This window comes from Amblyomma americanum, chromosome 3 (genome assembly GCF_052857255.1).
Source record: "Amblyomma americanum isolate KBUSLIRL-KWMA chromosome 3, ASM5285725v1, whole genome shotgun sequence".
Taxonomy (NCBI): domain Eukaryota; kingdom Metazoa; phylum Arthropoda; class Arachnida; order Ixodida; family Ixodidae; genus Amblyomma; species Amblyomma americanum.
In genome coordinates, this window is record NC_135499.1 from 17,131,956 (window position 1) to 17,149,839 (window position 17,884).

General features: G+C 49.6%; 1 protein-coding gene across 1 annotated transcript in view; it reads left to right on the top strand.

Moving 5' to 3' along the window:
- Positions 1–17,884, top strand: part of LOC144123446 (uncharacterized) — a 775,538-nt gene that overhangs the window by 516,120 nt on the left and 241,534 nt on the right. The window contains exon 6 of the mRNA XM_077656272.1: positions 7,024–7,086. Within this exon, the coding sequence (XP_077512398.1) occupies positions 7,024–7,086 (63 nt within the window). The remainder of the gene's footprint in view (positions 1–7,023; positions 7,087–17,884) is intronic.

Consider the following 17,884-nt stretch of genomic DNA (forward strand, 5'->3'; position numbering starts at 1 on the left):
ACCGTTCGTGCCTTGCCAGTCTTATTGCTGCCAATCATTAAAGTAGTATGCGGAGAGAGAGGACAAGTTGTGGAAATTCTTGGACGATCCTTTCCAATGCTCGCTACACTTTTAGAAGGTCTGTGACGAGGGCGACGACGTCGTCTCACCTTAGCGGCAGCTTCTTCTCTGTGTGTGGAAATGTCTCTTGTCATTTATTTGAGTATCGCCCTTTCCCTTTTCAGGCGAGGACAATCTTTTAAGGCAGCGTCATGAGGGCCGGGGCAATTTGCGCACGTAAGGACTGTTGCCCGGCAAGAATCGCCGCTGTGTGGCTGAGTGCACCGTGAGCACACGATGGGGAAATTGCACACACTACTCACGTGTCCTAAAGGGAAGCTGAAGCACTTTTCGAAAAAAATGAGTTCTCTAAGTCATTTTGTAGCTTTTAGTCCGCAGAAACAGAATATCTCATTCAAAAAGAGCGGAAATAAACGCAGAAAGCTGTTTTTAGAATAAAACCCGCCCCATCGCCTCAGGGCGCCAAGCGAACGCCGCTCTTGCCCGCGATTGGTCGGGACCGTCGTGGCATCATCTACGGGGATCTCCGGCCGGCACCGACGGCTTTGCTGCGTAGCGCGTTGCTTCAGCGGGCTTTTAAGGACTACGTTTTAGAAATTATGGATAATTCAAGCAGTGTTGAACAGTTTGGACTTTCACCAGGCATGTTCGAGCCATCACCAGCTTCAGAAAACGGCGGAACCAACGATCGACGCCGCGGAGTGCGCCGGCAGCGAAAGTCAATTCGCGACATTTTCGCGTGTTGGAAATCTCGACTGGATGGATGGGTGGATGACAGCTTTTATTTCCACCGGAAATGGAGACCCCTTACTACTCACCGCCCCCGGCACGTAGGCCTGGAGGGCGGGGGCCGGAGCCTCCGTGACTAAAGGGTAACAAATAGATTTTGTCTCTTCGCGGCATCAGCCGCCAGGCGGATTGGCTTGTTTCTGCCGAGCGGGTTCTTCGCTGCGCAGCAGGGCTTCCCAGCTTTCTCTGCTATCAATATCTTCGACGACTCCGGGGTAGACAGCGCATTCCCATAATCTTTGTTTCCGGGTAACTGTGGAACCGCCGGACTGTCGGAATTTGGACGAGCGCGCGCAAACCTATTCCGAAATTGTTGAGAACTACAAACTAAGCAGAAAACTGGTGCCACCGCCTGATAAGAAGCTAAGCAAGCCGGAAATTTCGGAGCTCGCAGTGCTGCTCATCAAAACTAGTGTGCTGCGAAATATATTTTTGCTGCTGTTGCATATCGAGATACCGAGCAGAATTACTTGTGGCAGATATATGCATACCGCTGCTCGACCACTTTGGCGTTCTGACTCAAGGACAAATTTGTATGAATTCTGACGCCATTGTCGATCGTCAGTCATGACCAAGCGCTCATGAATGAAAATCTTTGCTTTGCTCAGGTGTACTAAGCTTATATAATCGCTTTATTTTGTTCAGTGAGGTGCAGCTACATGTGCTGCGCGCTGATGAAAGATTAATAGAATTGCTTATACTGCCATGAGGTGCAAGCAATCAGGAAAAAGCAAAAAGGCACACAGTGCGTAACGACCTCAAAAAAGTTAGACTGTGTGCCTTAAAGACAGTGCTGGAAGTGGCCTTAGCTCAGCGTGGATGTGAACCAGCTGGAGAAGGCAAAGAGTTTACAAACAGGCAAGAAAGTAATATAATGAAAAGAGAAATATTGCAGCACATATTTTGTGCAGGCCGTTTCGGCATGCTGTGTACCACCAGATTGTTTGGTTAACGTGGAAGAGGCTGGGGGAGAACAGCCGACGGATTTTACGAAGCTGTGTGCTGAGCGCTCTTCGAAACGAGCACGATACCAAAACTGGCTTATATGCAGGCTTCCTACACGGAACGCTGGAACGAGAGAAAGCAAACGGCACTGGCAGAAGGTTGCGTTGATCTGTCGTTCGCCAAAGCGCGGGCCGCAGCGGAGCAAGCGCAGCCGGACGGCCGGCCGACTCTCCGTGAATGGCGTCACTTCAGCCAGTTCTCCGTCTCTGCCGTCCCCCCACCCGGCGCTTCCAGAAGCGACAAGGGCGTGCCGGCGGCGGGTTTTTAAGAAGCGATTGCAGCTCTGTTTGCGGATAAAATCGGGAAAAAATTACACACGTGATTTTCAAGGTCCTTTCTTCCCAATCACAGTGTTTCATGCGATTTGAAAACCGTTTCAGCTTCCCTTTAATGCATTTCCGGCACTGGAGAGGCTTCGGGACGAAAGGCCTAACTGCATGCCGAAAGTGCCCAGCCTTCACGTACGTTGGAATGCAGTCCGCTTGGAAAGTCAACTTGATGCACTTTGTACTTCTAAGACGCTGAGCTTGCAGTATGGGTACAGCTTCGGTAGCTGGTTGAATCAAAATGGGCAGATCAGAGTCGCGGATGGCTACGTCAACGCCGTAAATGACGCCTGCCGTAGTGCCACTACCTAGAAGGACATGGGAACGAACGCTGATGCCGCCGAGCGTTCTGATGTTGCTCAAACTTTCATGCGCGTTCCTGTCCATGACATCAATGGCGACGACATTTCTAAAACGATTCACCCTCACATCTTTAATTGCTCCCGGGACGCGGACCTTCAGGAACGCAGACGTGGCTTGTCTATTGATGTTGAGATGGTCGGTGGGAGTCTCTGGCACAAATAGGACGGTATGTGCTGATGATTCTCGCTCCGTAGTGACCGTGGACGTACTCGACGACGACGGGTCCTGACCTTTGCGTAGTCTCCGTTTGGCCTTCTTGCCTACGACTCTGATGAAGCCGTCGTCAGCCGAAGAGTCACCACTGGTGGCTGAGAACACCACGGTGGCCTGGCTACTTGCGTCATTCGGGAGGCCATGACGTTTCCTCTGGGTGGCAGCGGCTGACCGACCGGACTGAAGTTCAACAGTGTCCACTTCCATCACCGTCACCAAAAAAAAAACAGTGCTTTCATTATAATGTCGTAAAACAAGAAAAAAACTGAAGAGGCGAAGGAACGGCGTTCTGCTCTAGAGCCACTTCATCGTTTTCATCGAATTGGTAATGCGTCCCCGACTGCCTAAGGGGAACGCTATCGCGTGCAGGTTCGAACGAAACAACGAAGAGATCAGACAAAAGAAATCGAAGCCTTATTTATAATTTAAAAGAAAAGAGCCGATACAAAATGACAACCAGAAAAACACACTCAACACGCGTACAGCACTACTGAATAAAGGAAAGAGTTCACCAGATGTGGAGCGTCCCATGTCAAGCGGGGATGCCGTGAAAACAGGGCGGACGCGGGTGGATGTAGTGCGACGCGTCGCTGGCGTTGCGTCGAAGGAAGCGGCAGAAGGGAGCTAGGTGGTAGTAGGAGCGGAGAGGAACACAGGGGGACCCTGGTGTCTCCAGTCAACAGCCCGAAGAACTTGGCAGCAGCGGGAGAAGCGTAGCCAGGACCCGTCGACGGCGTCCAGAAACGCCGGAGGCTTAAATCAGGCTATCCAAGAGTGCATTTCGGCAGCACGGAGCCACCCGCCGCGGTGGCTCAGTGGTTAGGGCACTCGACTACTGATCCGGAGTTCCCGGGTTCGAACCCGACCGCGGCGGCTGCGTCTTTATGGAGGAAAAACGCTAAGGCGCCCGTGTGCTGTGCGATGCCAGTGCACGTGAAAGATCCCCAGGTGGTCGAAATTATTCCGGAGCCCTCCACTACGGCACCTCCTTCTTCCTTTCCTCTTTCACTCCCTCCCTTACCCTTCCCTTACGGCGCGGTTCAGGTGTCCAACGATATGAGACAAATACTGCGCCATTTCCTTTCCCCAAAAAAACAATTATTATTATTATTAGCACGGAGCCTCCGTCCATCGGCTGCCACCTCCACGCTGGCAAGGAGCGCAGGAGGCTTACGTCGGAGATCCAAGGTAGGTCCACGGCAGCACGGACCCACCATCCAACACTGCCACCTCCACGCTTGAATGACCCGACCTCCGCTGCCCTGTCTCCCTTAACGCCTCGGTTTTTTGACACGTCAGCTCTCCGCTCCTCGTGCTCGCCACGCTCTTCGTCGCCGTCGCCTCGCACACAAACTTATGCGTAATAGTTTATAACGAGGGGCTCGAATGTGGCAGCCTTGGTGCCGCAAAAGAGGGCGGTTGCGACTTCCGTATTCACCTGTCGACAACCTCCCTACGTAGCTTTCGTATAAATACACATAAATACCCCCGGAAGCAGAACATTGGACAGCCTTCGCTGGTAGAACACGAGTTCGTGGGTTCGGATCCCAGCGGCGGCATGAGGTTATTTTTCTTCTTTTATTAATCACCTTTTGATGAAAAACTGCAAAAAAAGACATCCTTTATGCTTCTTGCTTTCGGTGGCTTTTGGCTTCCGTCATGTATGTCATACCGAGCACCTCTTTTCCCTTCACTTGTATGCCTAATAGTTTAAAGAGGACCTCGAATCTGGTAGCCTTGATGCCATAGGTAGCATAAGAGGGTTCTCGCACAGCTTCCGCCCTCACCGGTCGACCACGTTGTTACGTGGCACTCGCGGTAATACAGGAGGCACTACGTCCGCCGCTACTGACTGGGGAGGCGCTAGCGAGCATTTTCAAGGTTCGCTTACGCTACACATAAATACCCCCAAAGCCAGAACATTGAAAAGCCCTCACCGCAGCTCAGCTGGTAAAACAGGAGGTCATGGGTTCGGAGCCCACCGACGGGATGTGGTTTCTTTTTCCTTTTGATTTTATTAATTTCCCATTGATAAAAAGCTACAAATAAAAAAAAGCACATCCCCTACGCTCCTTGGTTTAGCTGGCTGCTGGCTTCCGTCATGTATGCCTTAACGAAATCCTCGGTGGGATGCCATTCAGTCGAAGGACGAATCCCAACATAAAACGTAACAACTGTTTATTAGCGACGGCAGCGGACGAGCATACCCACGCTACGCTCGTCCGGGTAGCGGAAGGAAAACAGCCGCTCTTCCCAGCAGGCAGCTTGTTTTTGTAGCCGCCTTTGGTGACGCGTGCCCAGGGTTATGCAGCGGTGTCGCTGTGCTTTATCGGTAACGCAGTCCAGCGCGTGCCGTGTTACGCTGTGCCGGATAATAACAAGGTGGAGACTGCGCGGAAATGTGCGCAGAGTGCGTCGCACACCTCTTTTGCGTTCAGTTGTATAGGTTCCACTGTGGGCAGTTCGCTCGCAAACCGGTGGGTAGGATCTGTTTACGTCACAGGGTCGCGTGACCTAGATGCAGCTGTGCGCCTCTATTGGTTATTTTAGCTCAGGCCAGCGGGTTCAACCTGAACGGGACCCTTAATGCTATCGCATTTAAAATGGACGGACGGACGGACGGACGGACGGACGGACGGACGGACGGACGGATGGATGGATGGATGGATGGATGGATGGATGGATGGATGGATGGATGGATGGATGGATGGATGGATGGATGGATGGATGAATGGATGGATGGATGGATGGATGGATGGATGGATGGATGGATGGATGCATGAATGCAAGGATGGATGGATGGATGGATGGATGGATGGATGGATGGATGGATGGATGGATGGATGGATGGATGGATGGATGGAATGGATGGATGGATGGATGGACGGACGGACGGACGGATTGATGGACGGACGGACGGACGGACGGACGGACGGATGGATAGATGGATGGATGGATGGATGGATGGATGGATGGATGGATGGATGGATGGATGGATGGATGGATGGATGGATGGATGGATGAGGCTCAACCCTTTACATCGTGCGGTGGTTCAAGCACCTAGCCAAAACATATTGAATTTTAGTCTTGTCTTGATTTTAGCAACCAATCGGATAAAATTCGCTTGGTTACTTCAACCCGCTCAAAATCGTATTTTCATTCACTGTCTTTAAACCCCAATACTTTGAATAAACCAGCACCGCTGCTTTCAACAGCAGGGTGAATAGGAAAGTGGACACGATCTCGCCAATGCTATTCACCGCCTGTTAAGAGAAGGTATTCCAAGGCCTGAATTGGGAACAGTTGTGGATAAGAGTTAATGAAGAATAACTACATAATCTGCGATCCGCTGATGGCATTGCCTTGATGAGTAACTCAGGAGATGAACTGCAATTTATGGTCAATGAGTTAGGCAGACAAACCAGTACGGTGGGTCTAAAAATCAACATGCAGGAAACAAAAATAATGTTCAACAGTCTGGCAAGGGAACAGCAGTTCAGAAATGGCAGGGAAGAGCTGGAAGTGGTAAAGGATTAGGTTTACTTAGGGCAGGTAGTGACAGCTGATCCGGATCATGAGATGGGAATAACTAGAAGGAAAAGAATGGGGTGGAAAGCTTATGGAAGGTTCTCTCCGATCAGGAATAGCAGGTTACCAATATCCCTCAAGAGAAACGTGTACAACAGCTGTATCTTACGGTACTCCCCTATGGGGCAGAAACATGGACGATAGCGAAAAGGTTTGAGCTAAAGTTAAGGACAACACAGCGAGCCATAGAAAGGAAAATGATAGGCGTAACGCTAAGAGACCGGAAGTGGGCAGAGTGGGTGAGGGAACAAACGAGTTTTAATGACATCGTAGACGAAATCAAGAGGAAGAAATGGGCTTGGGCAGGGCATGTACTGCGAAGGCAAGATAACCGTTGGTCCTTAAAGGTAACGGAGTGGATTCCAGGAGAAGGCAAGCGTAGCAGGGGGAGCCAGAAGGTTAGGCGGGCGGATGAGATTAGGAAGTTTGCAGGCATAGGGTGGGCGCAGGTGGCAAAAACAGTGTTAATTGGAGAGATATTGGAGAGGCACTTTTCCTGCAGTGGGTGTAGTCAGGCTGATGACGATGATGATGGTGATCAAGTGTTCAGCCGTTTCCTCCTCCTCTCCACAAGCACCGCACAAAGTGTATATCTCGTGGCACCGCCCTACAGCGCCAGCGACATTTACAAGTAGTGACGCGTGCAAACGGAGCGCAATGAATGCTTCTGTCTACGCAGCTTTGCTGTCGGCCATGCAAGCGACCAGCACTTCTCCAGTCGGCTCGTCGATCCCTGACCTCGGTGAGCGTTGTTTCGTCCCCTTACGCTTCTCGTGAGTGCCATGAAACGCGAAGGCTCTCCGCGGTAAAGAACAGCAGCGCCAAAGTGAACAGATAGCCCGGACTTGGGGAATTCCCGCAGAAGGACAAGCCGGCCAATTTGCGCAATGCGAAGGCTGCATATTGACGATTGCAGATTTTCCGCTCAGCTGCTCTGGAGACCACTCTTTCGGAGCCGTTAGGCCATCCTTTTAGGGCGACGAATCTGGCCACCATTCCGTACATATAGGGCACCAGCCTTGCTGCCGTGCATTCGCGCATTCAGCGTCTACTGTGTTGTGTTGGTTACATGGCACGTAGGCAAAGAAGGTCTGCATGCGCCAGACAAAAGGGAAAAAAGTTTGTTTTCAATTAATGATCTATACTTTACAAAGTAGATAGTTTACGACATTAGCTTTTTTAAAAACTAAACGTGCGTGACAATGAAGAAGTGCGTCTGCACCTAAGAGCAGCATTAGGTGGTAAGGAATGTATTCCTCGTAAAATGCAGTAAAATTTTTTTCAAAGGTCTTTTATGGTTTTTGCATGAGCATTACATGTGGTTTACTGAGTTCATCTATATATTTTAATATAGGCGTTTATATTCTTTTGTCAAGAAAAAATTCTGTGTAAGGTGCGCGTGTCCAATGCGAAAACGGCATAAGAGTACTTCTGTGAAACGTTCCTGATGCCTCCCAAGATGCGCTTTACGAAGTGCAATTTGTTCTTCACTAGATTTTCCCAAAAATTTTCCCATTTATTCTTATGTGTAGTGCACTCTAACTTTATGCACTCTGTGGAGCACATCCTTTATAGATTTCACCAATTGAAGCTCACCATGCACATATGTCGGCTGTCTTTTCTTTCTATCGCAACGTTGCTGGAGGCTCAGCAAAATCTTATTGCCACAAATCTTGGTACTTTTTCTTTGTTCATGCTCAAAGCAACTGCGACTTGGCATTATCGCTTTGTATGTGATGCGAGACGTGAACAGACTTACCTCAAATGATCGCAGCCAAGCGCGACTGCTTCCACATTGTCCCAGATTGTTTTAGTGCGTTTTTGCCTTATCTCGATGGTTGCTTGCCAGCTGTAATTCGAGCGCGGCCGATAGAGGCAGGAATTTTGCTCTATGACCGCCGAGCACACTTGTTTCTAACGCCGCCAACGAGTCATTCCGTTCTCTGTGGGAACGAGCCAGCCAAACTAAGGTTCCTTTGAAAACCCTTATCGCTGTCTCCTCACATACGGGGAGCCGTCACCCCTACGCGTGACATCTGGTGGAGCTGCTCGGTTGTCGTGCGAGGACCGGGCAGCTGCAAGTGGCGATGCCATCCCTCTTCGTCTTTCATCGGAGGACAAGTCCACGGAGCCAGCTGACGTCTGTAAGGGAAGATACCTGTGTTCGGGACCCTGCAGAAGTGCACCCGGCTGCGGAAAGAAGCATTAACGTCGACCATGAGCCCGCTAACAGCAAAGACCCCTGTCATCCTGCAGCAGCCCCAGGTACTGTCAACAGAAAAATAAACCAGCCAAAAGACGGACTTGCTGGTTTATTTTTTCTGAATACAATGCACCAACAAACTCAACAACGTGTGGTACCGTCAACACCACTGGGGAACACGCTGAAGTATAGCTCGAGCGAGTGAAAACTTTCAACAGGTGGGAGGATGACATGAATCTCCGGTATGTTTTCTTTGCACTTGACTGTTCTGCTAAAACCCGGCTCAAAAGCCATAGAACATCACTGGCTACACTCTTAACCTTAGTTCCACATAAGTTCCAGTTAAAGCCTGTGTTCTGTTTATTTTACTGTAATGACGCTCGTTTCATTTAAATGGCACACACTATTGCAGCCCCTTTCTCGTCGTTTTTTTCTCTAAGCTGTTATGTGGAACACAGGTTCCAGTCACTTAATGGCACCTTCCTTTAAGGCGCGGTTCGGGTGTCCACCGATATGCGTCAGAGACAGGCGTCATTTCGCTTCGTTAAATTGTCCAACGGGCAAGGTGTCGCGCCGAAAGGGCGATGCCGTTCCGTGGACCCCTTGGCGACTCTGCAACACGCTGTCGCGCCTTAATCTTCAAGGAGCAGCATAAGCGTCGTCCAATGTGGAAGCAGTTGCGCGCACCCGCGATCAATCGAGATAAGTCAGGTGGCATCGCAAAGAAAATGATAAAGCCGTGTGGCTGATGAGCGTATGACGTCACTGAGTGGCGCCACCATCATTCGTTCGAAAGTAGAAGCCAGCGCCTGTATGTGCGTAGTACGCTGTTCAAAAGAAGCCATTCTAGATTGGAGCGCGGAAAGCTCTGCGCTGATTCCTGCTTGTCCGGCTAGCAGTTCTCTTGGCATTTCCTCTGACTTTGGGCCTGGATTAGTCACGACATTGCCGAACAGTTGCAACAAAATTCTTAAGGAATGCAGTACGCAAGAAAAAATACACACAAAGTGCTGAGGGTCTGGCAGCAGCTATAAGAAACGATTATCGCTCCTCTAACAATTGAAAGCATAATTGTGGCCTATCTGCAAAATGATGCGCACATGTTTCCAAGAACCGTTTGCCATACCGCTGCCAGACCCACTGAAGAGGATTGGCCAGTGCTTCACTTTTATGTCCCGTCGGATCTGTATCGATGACGTTCCGGTGTTGTGCCATGTACGGTCGAGACAGGCGAGATCGACGGGGGATGAGGCTCTGGGTGCATTGCCATCTATCAGTTGACAGCAAGAACTGAATGGAGGGCCAGCGAGGGTGCGGTGCGGAGGGTGCGAAGAAACATTGCCCAGGAAGTATGGGCCGGCGATGCTTGCGGCTATCTGCAAAATTAAGCACACATGTTTCCAAGAACCGTTTGCTATGCCGCTGCCAGATCAAGGGGCACTGCAATGGGCCCTGCAAGACCCACTTGCAAGACCCACTTCCTTGCAAGGGGCTCGCCAGCAGTAATACGGCAACTCAGAGGCAAAAAAGATGCAATGACGGGCTTCAGAATCGACGCAGATTTGTTTTATTCCGTCCCGCACAACGGCATGCACACAGCGGTTCGTGAAGCTATTTAACACTCAGATGAAGTGCGTTTTCAGAACAGCTCGGGTGTGAACAGCGAAAACTTTCGTCGTCTTCTTGAATTGTATCTCTAATCAAGAGTTGTTCAGTTCAGCGGTCAGTACTCTGTCCAGAAGGATAGCATATGCATTGGGTCATCAATCGCACCAGTATGCGTGACACCTAATTGGCTGCCCTGGATAAGCTTATTAGCCAGGACCTCCCGAGTAAAGCGGTTCATTCGATCTTCCGGTACGTGGAAGATTTCCTGATTGTCCTCAAAATTTGCTCACTTGATCTTCAGACTGTGTAATATCTGAGATTGTCCCTCTTTTGAAATACCAATTCGGGGGACTCAACTACATGTGCGAACATCATAGAGGCAAGGCTGTGGTTTTTTTCCGATTGAGATTTAAAAAAAACTCACCTGAGTTGGACGCATGACTTTCGCTCTAAGAAGTGTCTTCTCCCGTTGGATAGCTCTCATTCGAAATTTATCAAGCAAGATATTGTGTCATCCGCCATCCAGGCAGCTATAACACAAAGCTGTCCCCATACTATGCAGAGAAGCGTAGCGAAACAAGTGCAATGTATCCACAGTGCTGGCTACTCCCCAGCACTGGTGCGGAGCGGTTCAGAGACCCTCCTCCAGAAGATAAAAGCGAAACTCAAAAACATAGGCAGGCTAGAGCAAGCTATAAGGCCTCCTCTGACCGTTATCACGTACCTACTCAAGTTGTCCCAGAACTTGGACGGTCACGAAACGTAACAATATCAGTCTTTTTTCTGTAACCCCATGCAAACTAGCAAAAGTCTGTACCTCCTGGCAAAGAAAGAGAAAGGCTTGCCCCATAAAACATTTAGATCTTTTCACGGAATATGCTACATATGTAAGCTACGAGATTCCTTTGAAGTATGGGAGAGTTTATATCGGGCAAACCGGTAGGTGCCTGAGTGAGAGACTGCTTGAACACCGTCAGCTGATTTTCTTATATTTTTCGTCCTCTTGCTGTTTTATCAGGTCATGTGGGTTATAGATGGCATTATAATAGCTGGTGTTTGCTCTGAATAAATGCGTTGGTAGTAGTCAGCGCCTGTCCTGTCAACTTGTTCGTTTGTCCTTGGTTTTGTCACGCTGCATTCTCTAACCATATTCTGCTTGAGCCGATTTGACTTTGGACCATGTTTTGGGCGTACTTAGGGTACCTTTCAGCGAGTCGCAATACTCTACCCAGTTTTGTTTGCTAAGCTTTATAGCATACTTCTGGGCTTTTGCAGCAACCTTCGCAAATTTTAATTTGTTTTGTATTTATTCTTTGCTTTTTGCAATATTTTACTAGACCTTTTCGTGCTTCCCATCAGTGAAGATATCCGTCTACCTCGGGTGTTTCTTTTGTCATTTCGACGATTCGGGTCATTTTTCTGCATTTTTACCTCAGTCGTCAATGGTTGTGATGCCGCCTTCTGACTGCTTAATATTCCTGAATTTATCCCAGTTCGTTATTTTTTCAAAGCCAATAATCCGTCTCATGCGGGCTGTCGTTAAGGATGAGCTAAGATTTTTGTGATCGCTGCGTAGAGTTTCTTCTCAATTATGTGCAGTGCCTTATGTTTTTCGTGAAAGCCAAGTCCGGGAAGGTGTCTCTGCTAACATTTTTCTCTTTTCTAGTGAGGGACATGATTTCCGTCATTAGCCAGAGGTGCAGATGAACATGTTGGTTCTCTTCGGGGTGTCCATGGGGTAGCCCCATGCCGTGTCCACGGCGTTTAACGCCCCCATAACAATTAAGGGTTCGTTCGTGCTATTCGTGTGCATATATTAAACTTGGCTTGAAATCTTGCCTGTTGCCTAGAGGACCGTTGATGTTTAGGATGAACACCCTTTCGGTCCTTCTTTTTTCAAAAATAATCGCGAGGAGTTCTTGATCTATTTCGCGGAAGTCCAGATCTCGCGATATGGCTGTTAATGAGGATGCCGCCAGCGTAGCTACTCAAGGTGACGTATGGTGCGTTTATGTGAGATATACCTTGGCGTACGGGCGCTTCCCCTTTGTTTGGTGCAAATGACCTCGAGGGTATCGGTTGATTTTGAATAATTGAATAATGGTGGATTTTTACCCTGTAGAAGGCGAGATTTCCACTGCCAGACTTCTAAATGGCCTGGCTGCCCATTAGGGGAAGAGGCCATCAGCTTTCCTTGTCGATGATCCGTAGTCGCTGAGATCTGTCCCTCCAGCTTGCCTTCGCTGGGGCTTTAGGCGTGGGTTGTATGCTATCCCCGTGCGCTTTCGGATCCCCTAAGTTGCTCGGAATTTCGAGTTGAATTCTTCTTCGACTGCCGCAAATTGAGCCAGCGTGGCTGTCTGCTGGGCTTTTAGTTGCTGGGTTAGTTGTGCCATTTCCTGTTGCACTTGATTAATAATCTGCTTAACCTTACTACGAATGTTTTGTGTGCTTTCCAGAGTTGGAAGCGTGGGTGCTGATGTTGGCGGTTCCTGCTGTTGCGTTTGGATTACACTGGCCTGTTCAGCCGAGGTGTGAGTAAGGGTTTGAGGTGTTGTTTGGTGCCAGTTTTGGCTTAACTGGCACTACCATTTGCTAGGGTGCACGGTCAGTACGTTTCTTACCCACTTGAAAGATCTGTTGTAGCTTTTGCTCTACCCAATAATGGCGTCAATAACGGGTCAAACCCGCCTAGAGCAGTGGGAGAGACAACCTCAGACCAGCTTGCGCTTCCGTCGCTTGGCGTCGACGCTTGGGAAGATGGTGGCCCATTTTGAGTTAGCTTCTTCTGGTGTATCTTCTGTTGAGGACGGATAGTTCCCGCCCCGTCCCCCTCCGCGGCCCTCTGGAGTTGGATCTTTTCCTTCAACTGGTCCTAGACCTCGACCGGGACTGTAGACCGGGCGTCACTGTCAGCTGCCGCTCCTCATTCTCCGTCGCCAACCAGCGGTACTCCATTGGGTTGAGCTGTTGATCTTTCCTGCTGATGTGTTGCCTTGAAAGCGCTTGTAGACCTTTTGGCCGGTGTTGTGGCTGGGTCCGGTGACTGTCTTGGGGCGTTGCTTCCAGGCCCTGTCTCCCGTTGGATTGTTTGCCTGGCAGGCCACGCACTTGGCTTCGTAGGCATGCTTTTCCTCCAGGTTTTGAAGTCCGCAGTCGCGGCACACGTTGGTGTCCGGGATTGGGCACGCGTCCGCTCCATGGCCTGCTTTGAGACATGCTTGGCAGATCTCCTGGGTCCTTGGCAGATCTCCTGCTATATGGGTAGCACGCCGTCTCTCCTCCATTGTAGATGATGTAACGGGGGAGGATGGGGATTAGGCATGTTTGCACTGCCGTGCGAAAGCTTCCCAGCATGCGTGCTTAAACGATCTTTACCCCCATGGTGCACAGCCGAAGGTTAGCTAGTTCTCCTGATGGAATGGTTGGGTCCACTCTAGGAACAACTCCTCTGATGAAGTCCTCAGGCGCCGCCAGATAGACGTTTAGTGCGCTGGCCGTCCAAGCACGGACTCGTGATTTAATGCACAGCATCGGCAGTCTCGTCATATGGAGTGCTGAGTATTATGATGTTTTGTCCTGTGTGTGGTCTTACAATAACTTGGTCGTATGACGTTAGGTTGTTGCAGGGTGCCACGATTGCGCTTGAAAACCGGATTGACGTCCATGCCCTTCCTTTGTCTTATAATTATCTTGTAGTTAGTTTTAGGAAGCGGCGGCTGTTTCTTCTTCTTCTGAGCCATCTGATCCATTGCCGGCTGGACTAGCTATGCTGTCGGCTTCTGCGGTTTTACGACGATCTGAAATAGGTACGTCGGGGAAACATAGATATTTCCTGCGATCGCGACTTGCTCGCTCATTGCTAACCTTTGAGGCGGAAAATCTTCATGCGCCGACCAATCGTTAAAGAGATGACGTTTCGGCCCCGGCTTACGGGGGTCTTGTTCACAATGAAAGAAAGACAGGAGTGAAGGTAAGTTATATAGGTTTCATGACATGGCGCAAGCAGCGGGAGTATATCGGGGGTAGATTGCCTTCGTTGCGATTAAGCGTGTTTGCCGTCGTCTGAATATAAAAAGATTCTAGGTAAAGCCTTGTCGTCTTGCTCTTTTCTTTTCCGATTATCTTCGTGCCGTCCCAGTCGATGTCATGGCCCTCGGAGATAGCATGATCAGCCAGTGCGTTTGTTGCCACGCGCTTGTTCTTGACATCATTTTCGTGCTGCTGCAATCTTTTCCGAAAAGCACCTGTTTCACCTATATAGACATGCTCACAATCAGCTCAGGGGACCCTATACACGATGCCCGGGAACTTCTCCTTCTTTATCTTGTCTTTCACTGTAACCATCGCGTGTCGCAGCTTCCGCGTGGGTACATGTGCGACGTCGACTTCGTACGACTGTAATATGCTGGATAAACTTTCACTTACTCCGGGGGCGTAGGGTATCAGAATCATTTTCTTCTTCTCTCGCTGGGGTTGCTGTGGCGGCGGGCGAGCTTGGCGATTCTCGGATTTTCGTATAAAAGAACTGGGATAGCCCTAAGCTATCAAGTCGCGGCGAACGGTGTCCAGATCTGTCGCTTTCTCTTCCAGCCTAGAGCAGAGGTTCTCCGATCGGTGGACAAGTGAGGCGACAACGAACTTCTTGTGACAGGTCGGGTGTACGGAACTGAAGTTGAGGTACATGCCAGTGTGCGTGTCCTTCCGGAATACACTGAATGGTATTCCAGGTCCGTCACGTTTCTCCAGAACGTCCAAAAAAGGCAGACGGCCATCTACTTCCTCTTCCGCAGTAAACTGTATGGCCGGTTCTATGCTGTTCAGGTGCAAAAGGAATGTACTCAGAGTCGATTTCTTGATTATGCAGAAACAGTCGTCCGCACAACGAAGAAAGACTTTCGGGCGCGGCGTGAAGCATGAGAGGGCGCGGGACTCCAGTCACTCCATTGTCAAGTTCGCAGCGGTGACAGAAATTCATGCTCCCATAGCCGTGAAATAGGTGTTTGACAAACAGAACTGAAGAAGTCTGCTGAGGTCTGGAACTTCAATGGGTGTTCTTTCCGGTAGGGTTGCATCCGCCTGGAGCGCATCTGTGCAAACCTTCACGGCCAGGTCAGTGGGCACGCTCGTAAACAGTGACTTCACGTCAAATCACACCAAACTTTCATCGTCCTCTCTAACCAAGTTGCGAACCTTTTCAATGAAGTCATGTGATTTGTGCATGTGTGTTTCGCTTTTACCAACCGTTATCGTTGTCACCTCCCTTGTCCGCCGTTCGGAGAACCTCTGCTCTACGCTGGAAGAGAAAGCGACCGATCTGGACACCATTCGCCGCGACCTGATAGCTTCGGGCTATCCAAGTTCTTTTATACGAAAATTCGAGAATCGCCTAGCTGACCCGCCGCCACAGCAACCCCAGTGAGAGAAGAAGAAAAGGATTCCGATGCCCTACGTCCCCGGAGTAAGTAAAAGTTTATCCCGCATATTCCAGTCGTACGAAGTCGAAGTCGCACATGTACCGATACGGAAGCTGCGACACGCGATGGTTACAGTGAAAGACAAAATAAAGAAGTTCCCGGGCATCGTGTATAGGGTTCCCTGAGCTGATTGTGAGCATGTCTATATTGGTGAAACGGGTGATTTTCGGAAAAGATTGCAGCAGCACGACAATGATGTCAAGAACAAGCGCGTGGCAACAAACGCACTGGCTGATCATGCTATCTCCGGGGGCCATGACATCGACTGAGACGGCACGAAGATAATCGGAAAAGAAAAAGAAAGACGGCATGGCTTTACGTGGAATCTTTTTTATATTCAGACTACGGCAAACACGCTTCATCGCAACGAAAGCAATCTACCCCCGATATACTCCCGCTGCTTGCGTCATATCATGAAACTTATATAACTTACCTTCACTCCTGTCTTTCTTTCATTGTGAACAAGGCCCTCGTAAGCCGGGGCCGAAACGTCATCTTTTTAACGATTGGTCGGCGCTTGAAGATTTTCCGCCATGAACATAACCGACCAGACGGGTTTCCGTCGAACCCTGGATTTCATGCTAAGCTTTGACTATTCTTCTTGCGCATGTTTACTTACCAGTTGCAGTGAAGGTCGTCCGGCGTCCAGACACGGCCTTCTTTCACATCAGGAGTGCTTGAGATTTGGGCCTATAAATGTGTCCTGGAGATTCGTAGCGTAAACTGTGTCAGTGGCTGGTAATCACAGACCACTTGAACCTCCCCCCCCCTCCCCCCCCCCCCCATTTTGGGTCGGCTTCATTAGGCGTAGCCACACCTAGCGTGGCGGCCACTGCAAGTCCGTAGAAATATCGCAATAACACTCACGGGCTTGAGAAAGAAACCGACGAATACCTGATGATTTCCCAAAACTCGTCGAAAGAAAATCTCTCAGACAAGGGATCTTTCGCAGGAATTTTCCTGTTGTTGACAGAGTCCATGCGAAACGCGCCTACTTCCATCGGCTCTTCGTCGTCTTCTTTTTCGAACCTCAATATAACCTGCGCGCGCCTAGATGGGCACTTCCCTTATTCGAGCCTGTTCGCTGTGCGAAGTGAACGCAAGTGCAGACTGGGTTCAAACGAGTGCATTGTCGCCTCCAATGACGACCGCAGTGTGCGTACATCTAGGTTCGGTAGCATTTCCTTCTCTGTCGACTACCAACGCTGCATATTCTGAGCCTCCGATCAACTACAGCGGCGTATATAATGTCGTTGCGTAGGAATAGGGCCTCTGCTTTGCGCGGTAAGCGCTTCATTGAGCTTACTGTGAATCTTTTTCGTGATCGAAAGAATGATTCTGATCAATGTGCATCGTTTGCGCGTCTGTCAGGGAAGAAACGGCATCTTTTTATTGCCAAACCACGGCTAGCTACATTCTCGGCGAAAGCTGTGGAATGAGTGAAGCCTCGTGGTGGGTCACGGCACTCAATATTCAGTGGCTGTAAAACTCGCCCAAGTCACAGCTTTACTCTGCTGTGAAGAGGTTTGGCAATAGCCCTGAAGGTCGAAGATGTGATTATGGCGCACCCTGACTTGGTCCATGCCCAAATATGGCGTGGACCACCTGAAATTTGACATTGAAGCGACCGCGGCCAAAATCGGCAAAAATTGAAATGTCATTTCCTGACAGGTAGCACAGCACGTCCCCAGTGTAGCCCATGCCCAAATAAGCAATGCACTACCGAAATTTAGTCATGAAGTTATTTTTGATGAAATCGACGAAATTTTGATGGTAGGTGATTGAAGTAGTACAGCACGTCCCCAATATGACCCATGCATGTACCGCCCAAACATTTACCCTTGGAATGACGTTGGCAAAATTTGAATGCCGCTAAACGGGGGTGTGCTCCGGTGCAATAGAGACTTTGCATAGTCTCAAAACACAATAGGTCCACCTAAAGAAATGGCACGGGCTCACCCCGAAATTTGTGTGGCCCACCGCTAAGTTTCAAAATCGACTTGACCAATGCTCGGAACCAACCTGGGACAACCTCCGAAGTGGTTTGACCCACCTCCGAAATTTGGGCGGCGCCCCGAATTCTGGACGTCCCACTGTGCTTTCGCACAATATAGTTACGGGGAAATACTATTTACATTTATTTACAAGCGTTAGGGGTTAGAATGAAGAGTTCCTAACAGGGAGCACCAATACGAACAGGGAGCCACATTAACCTCCTCTTCTTCGTTCGTCCTTTCACGCGAGAGGCCACT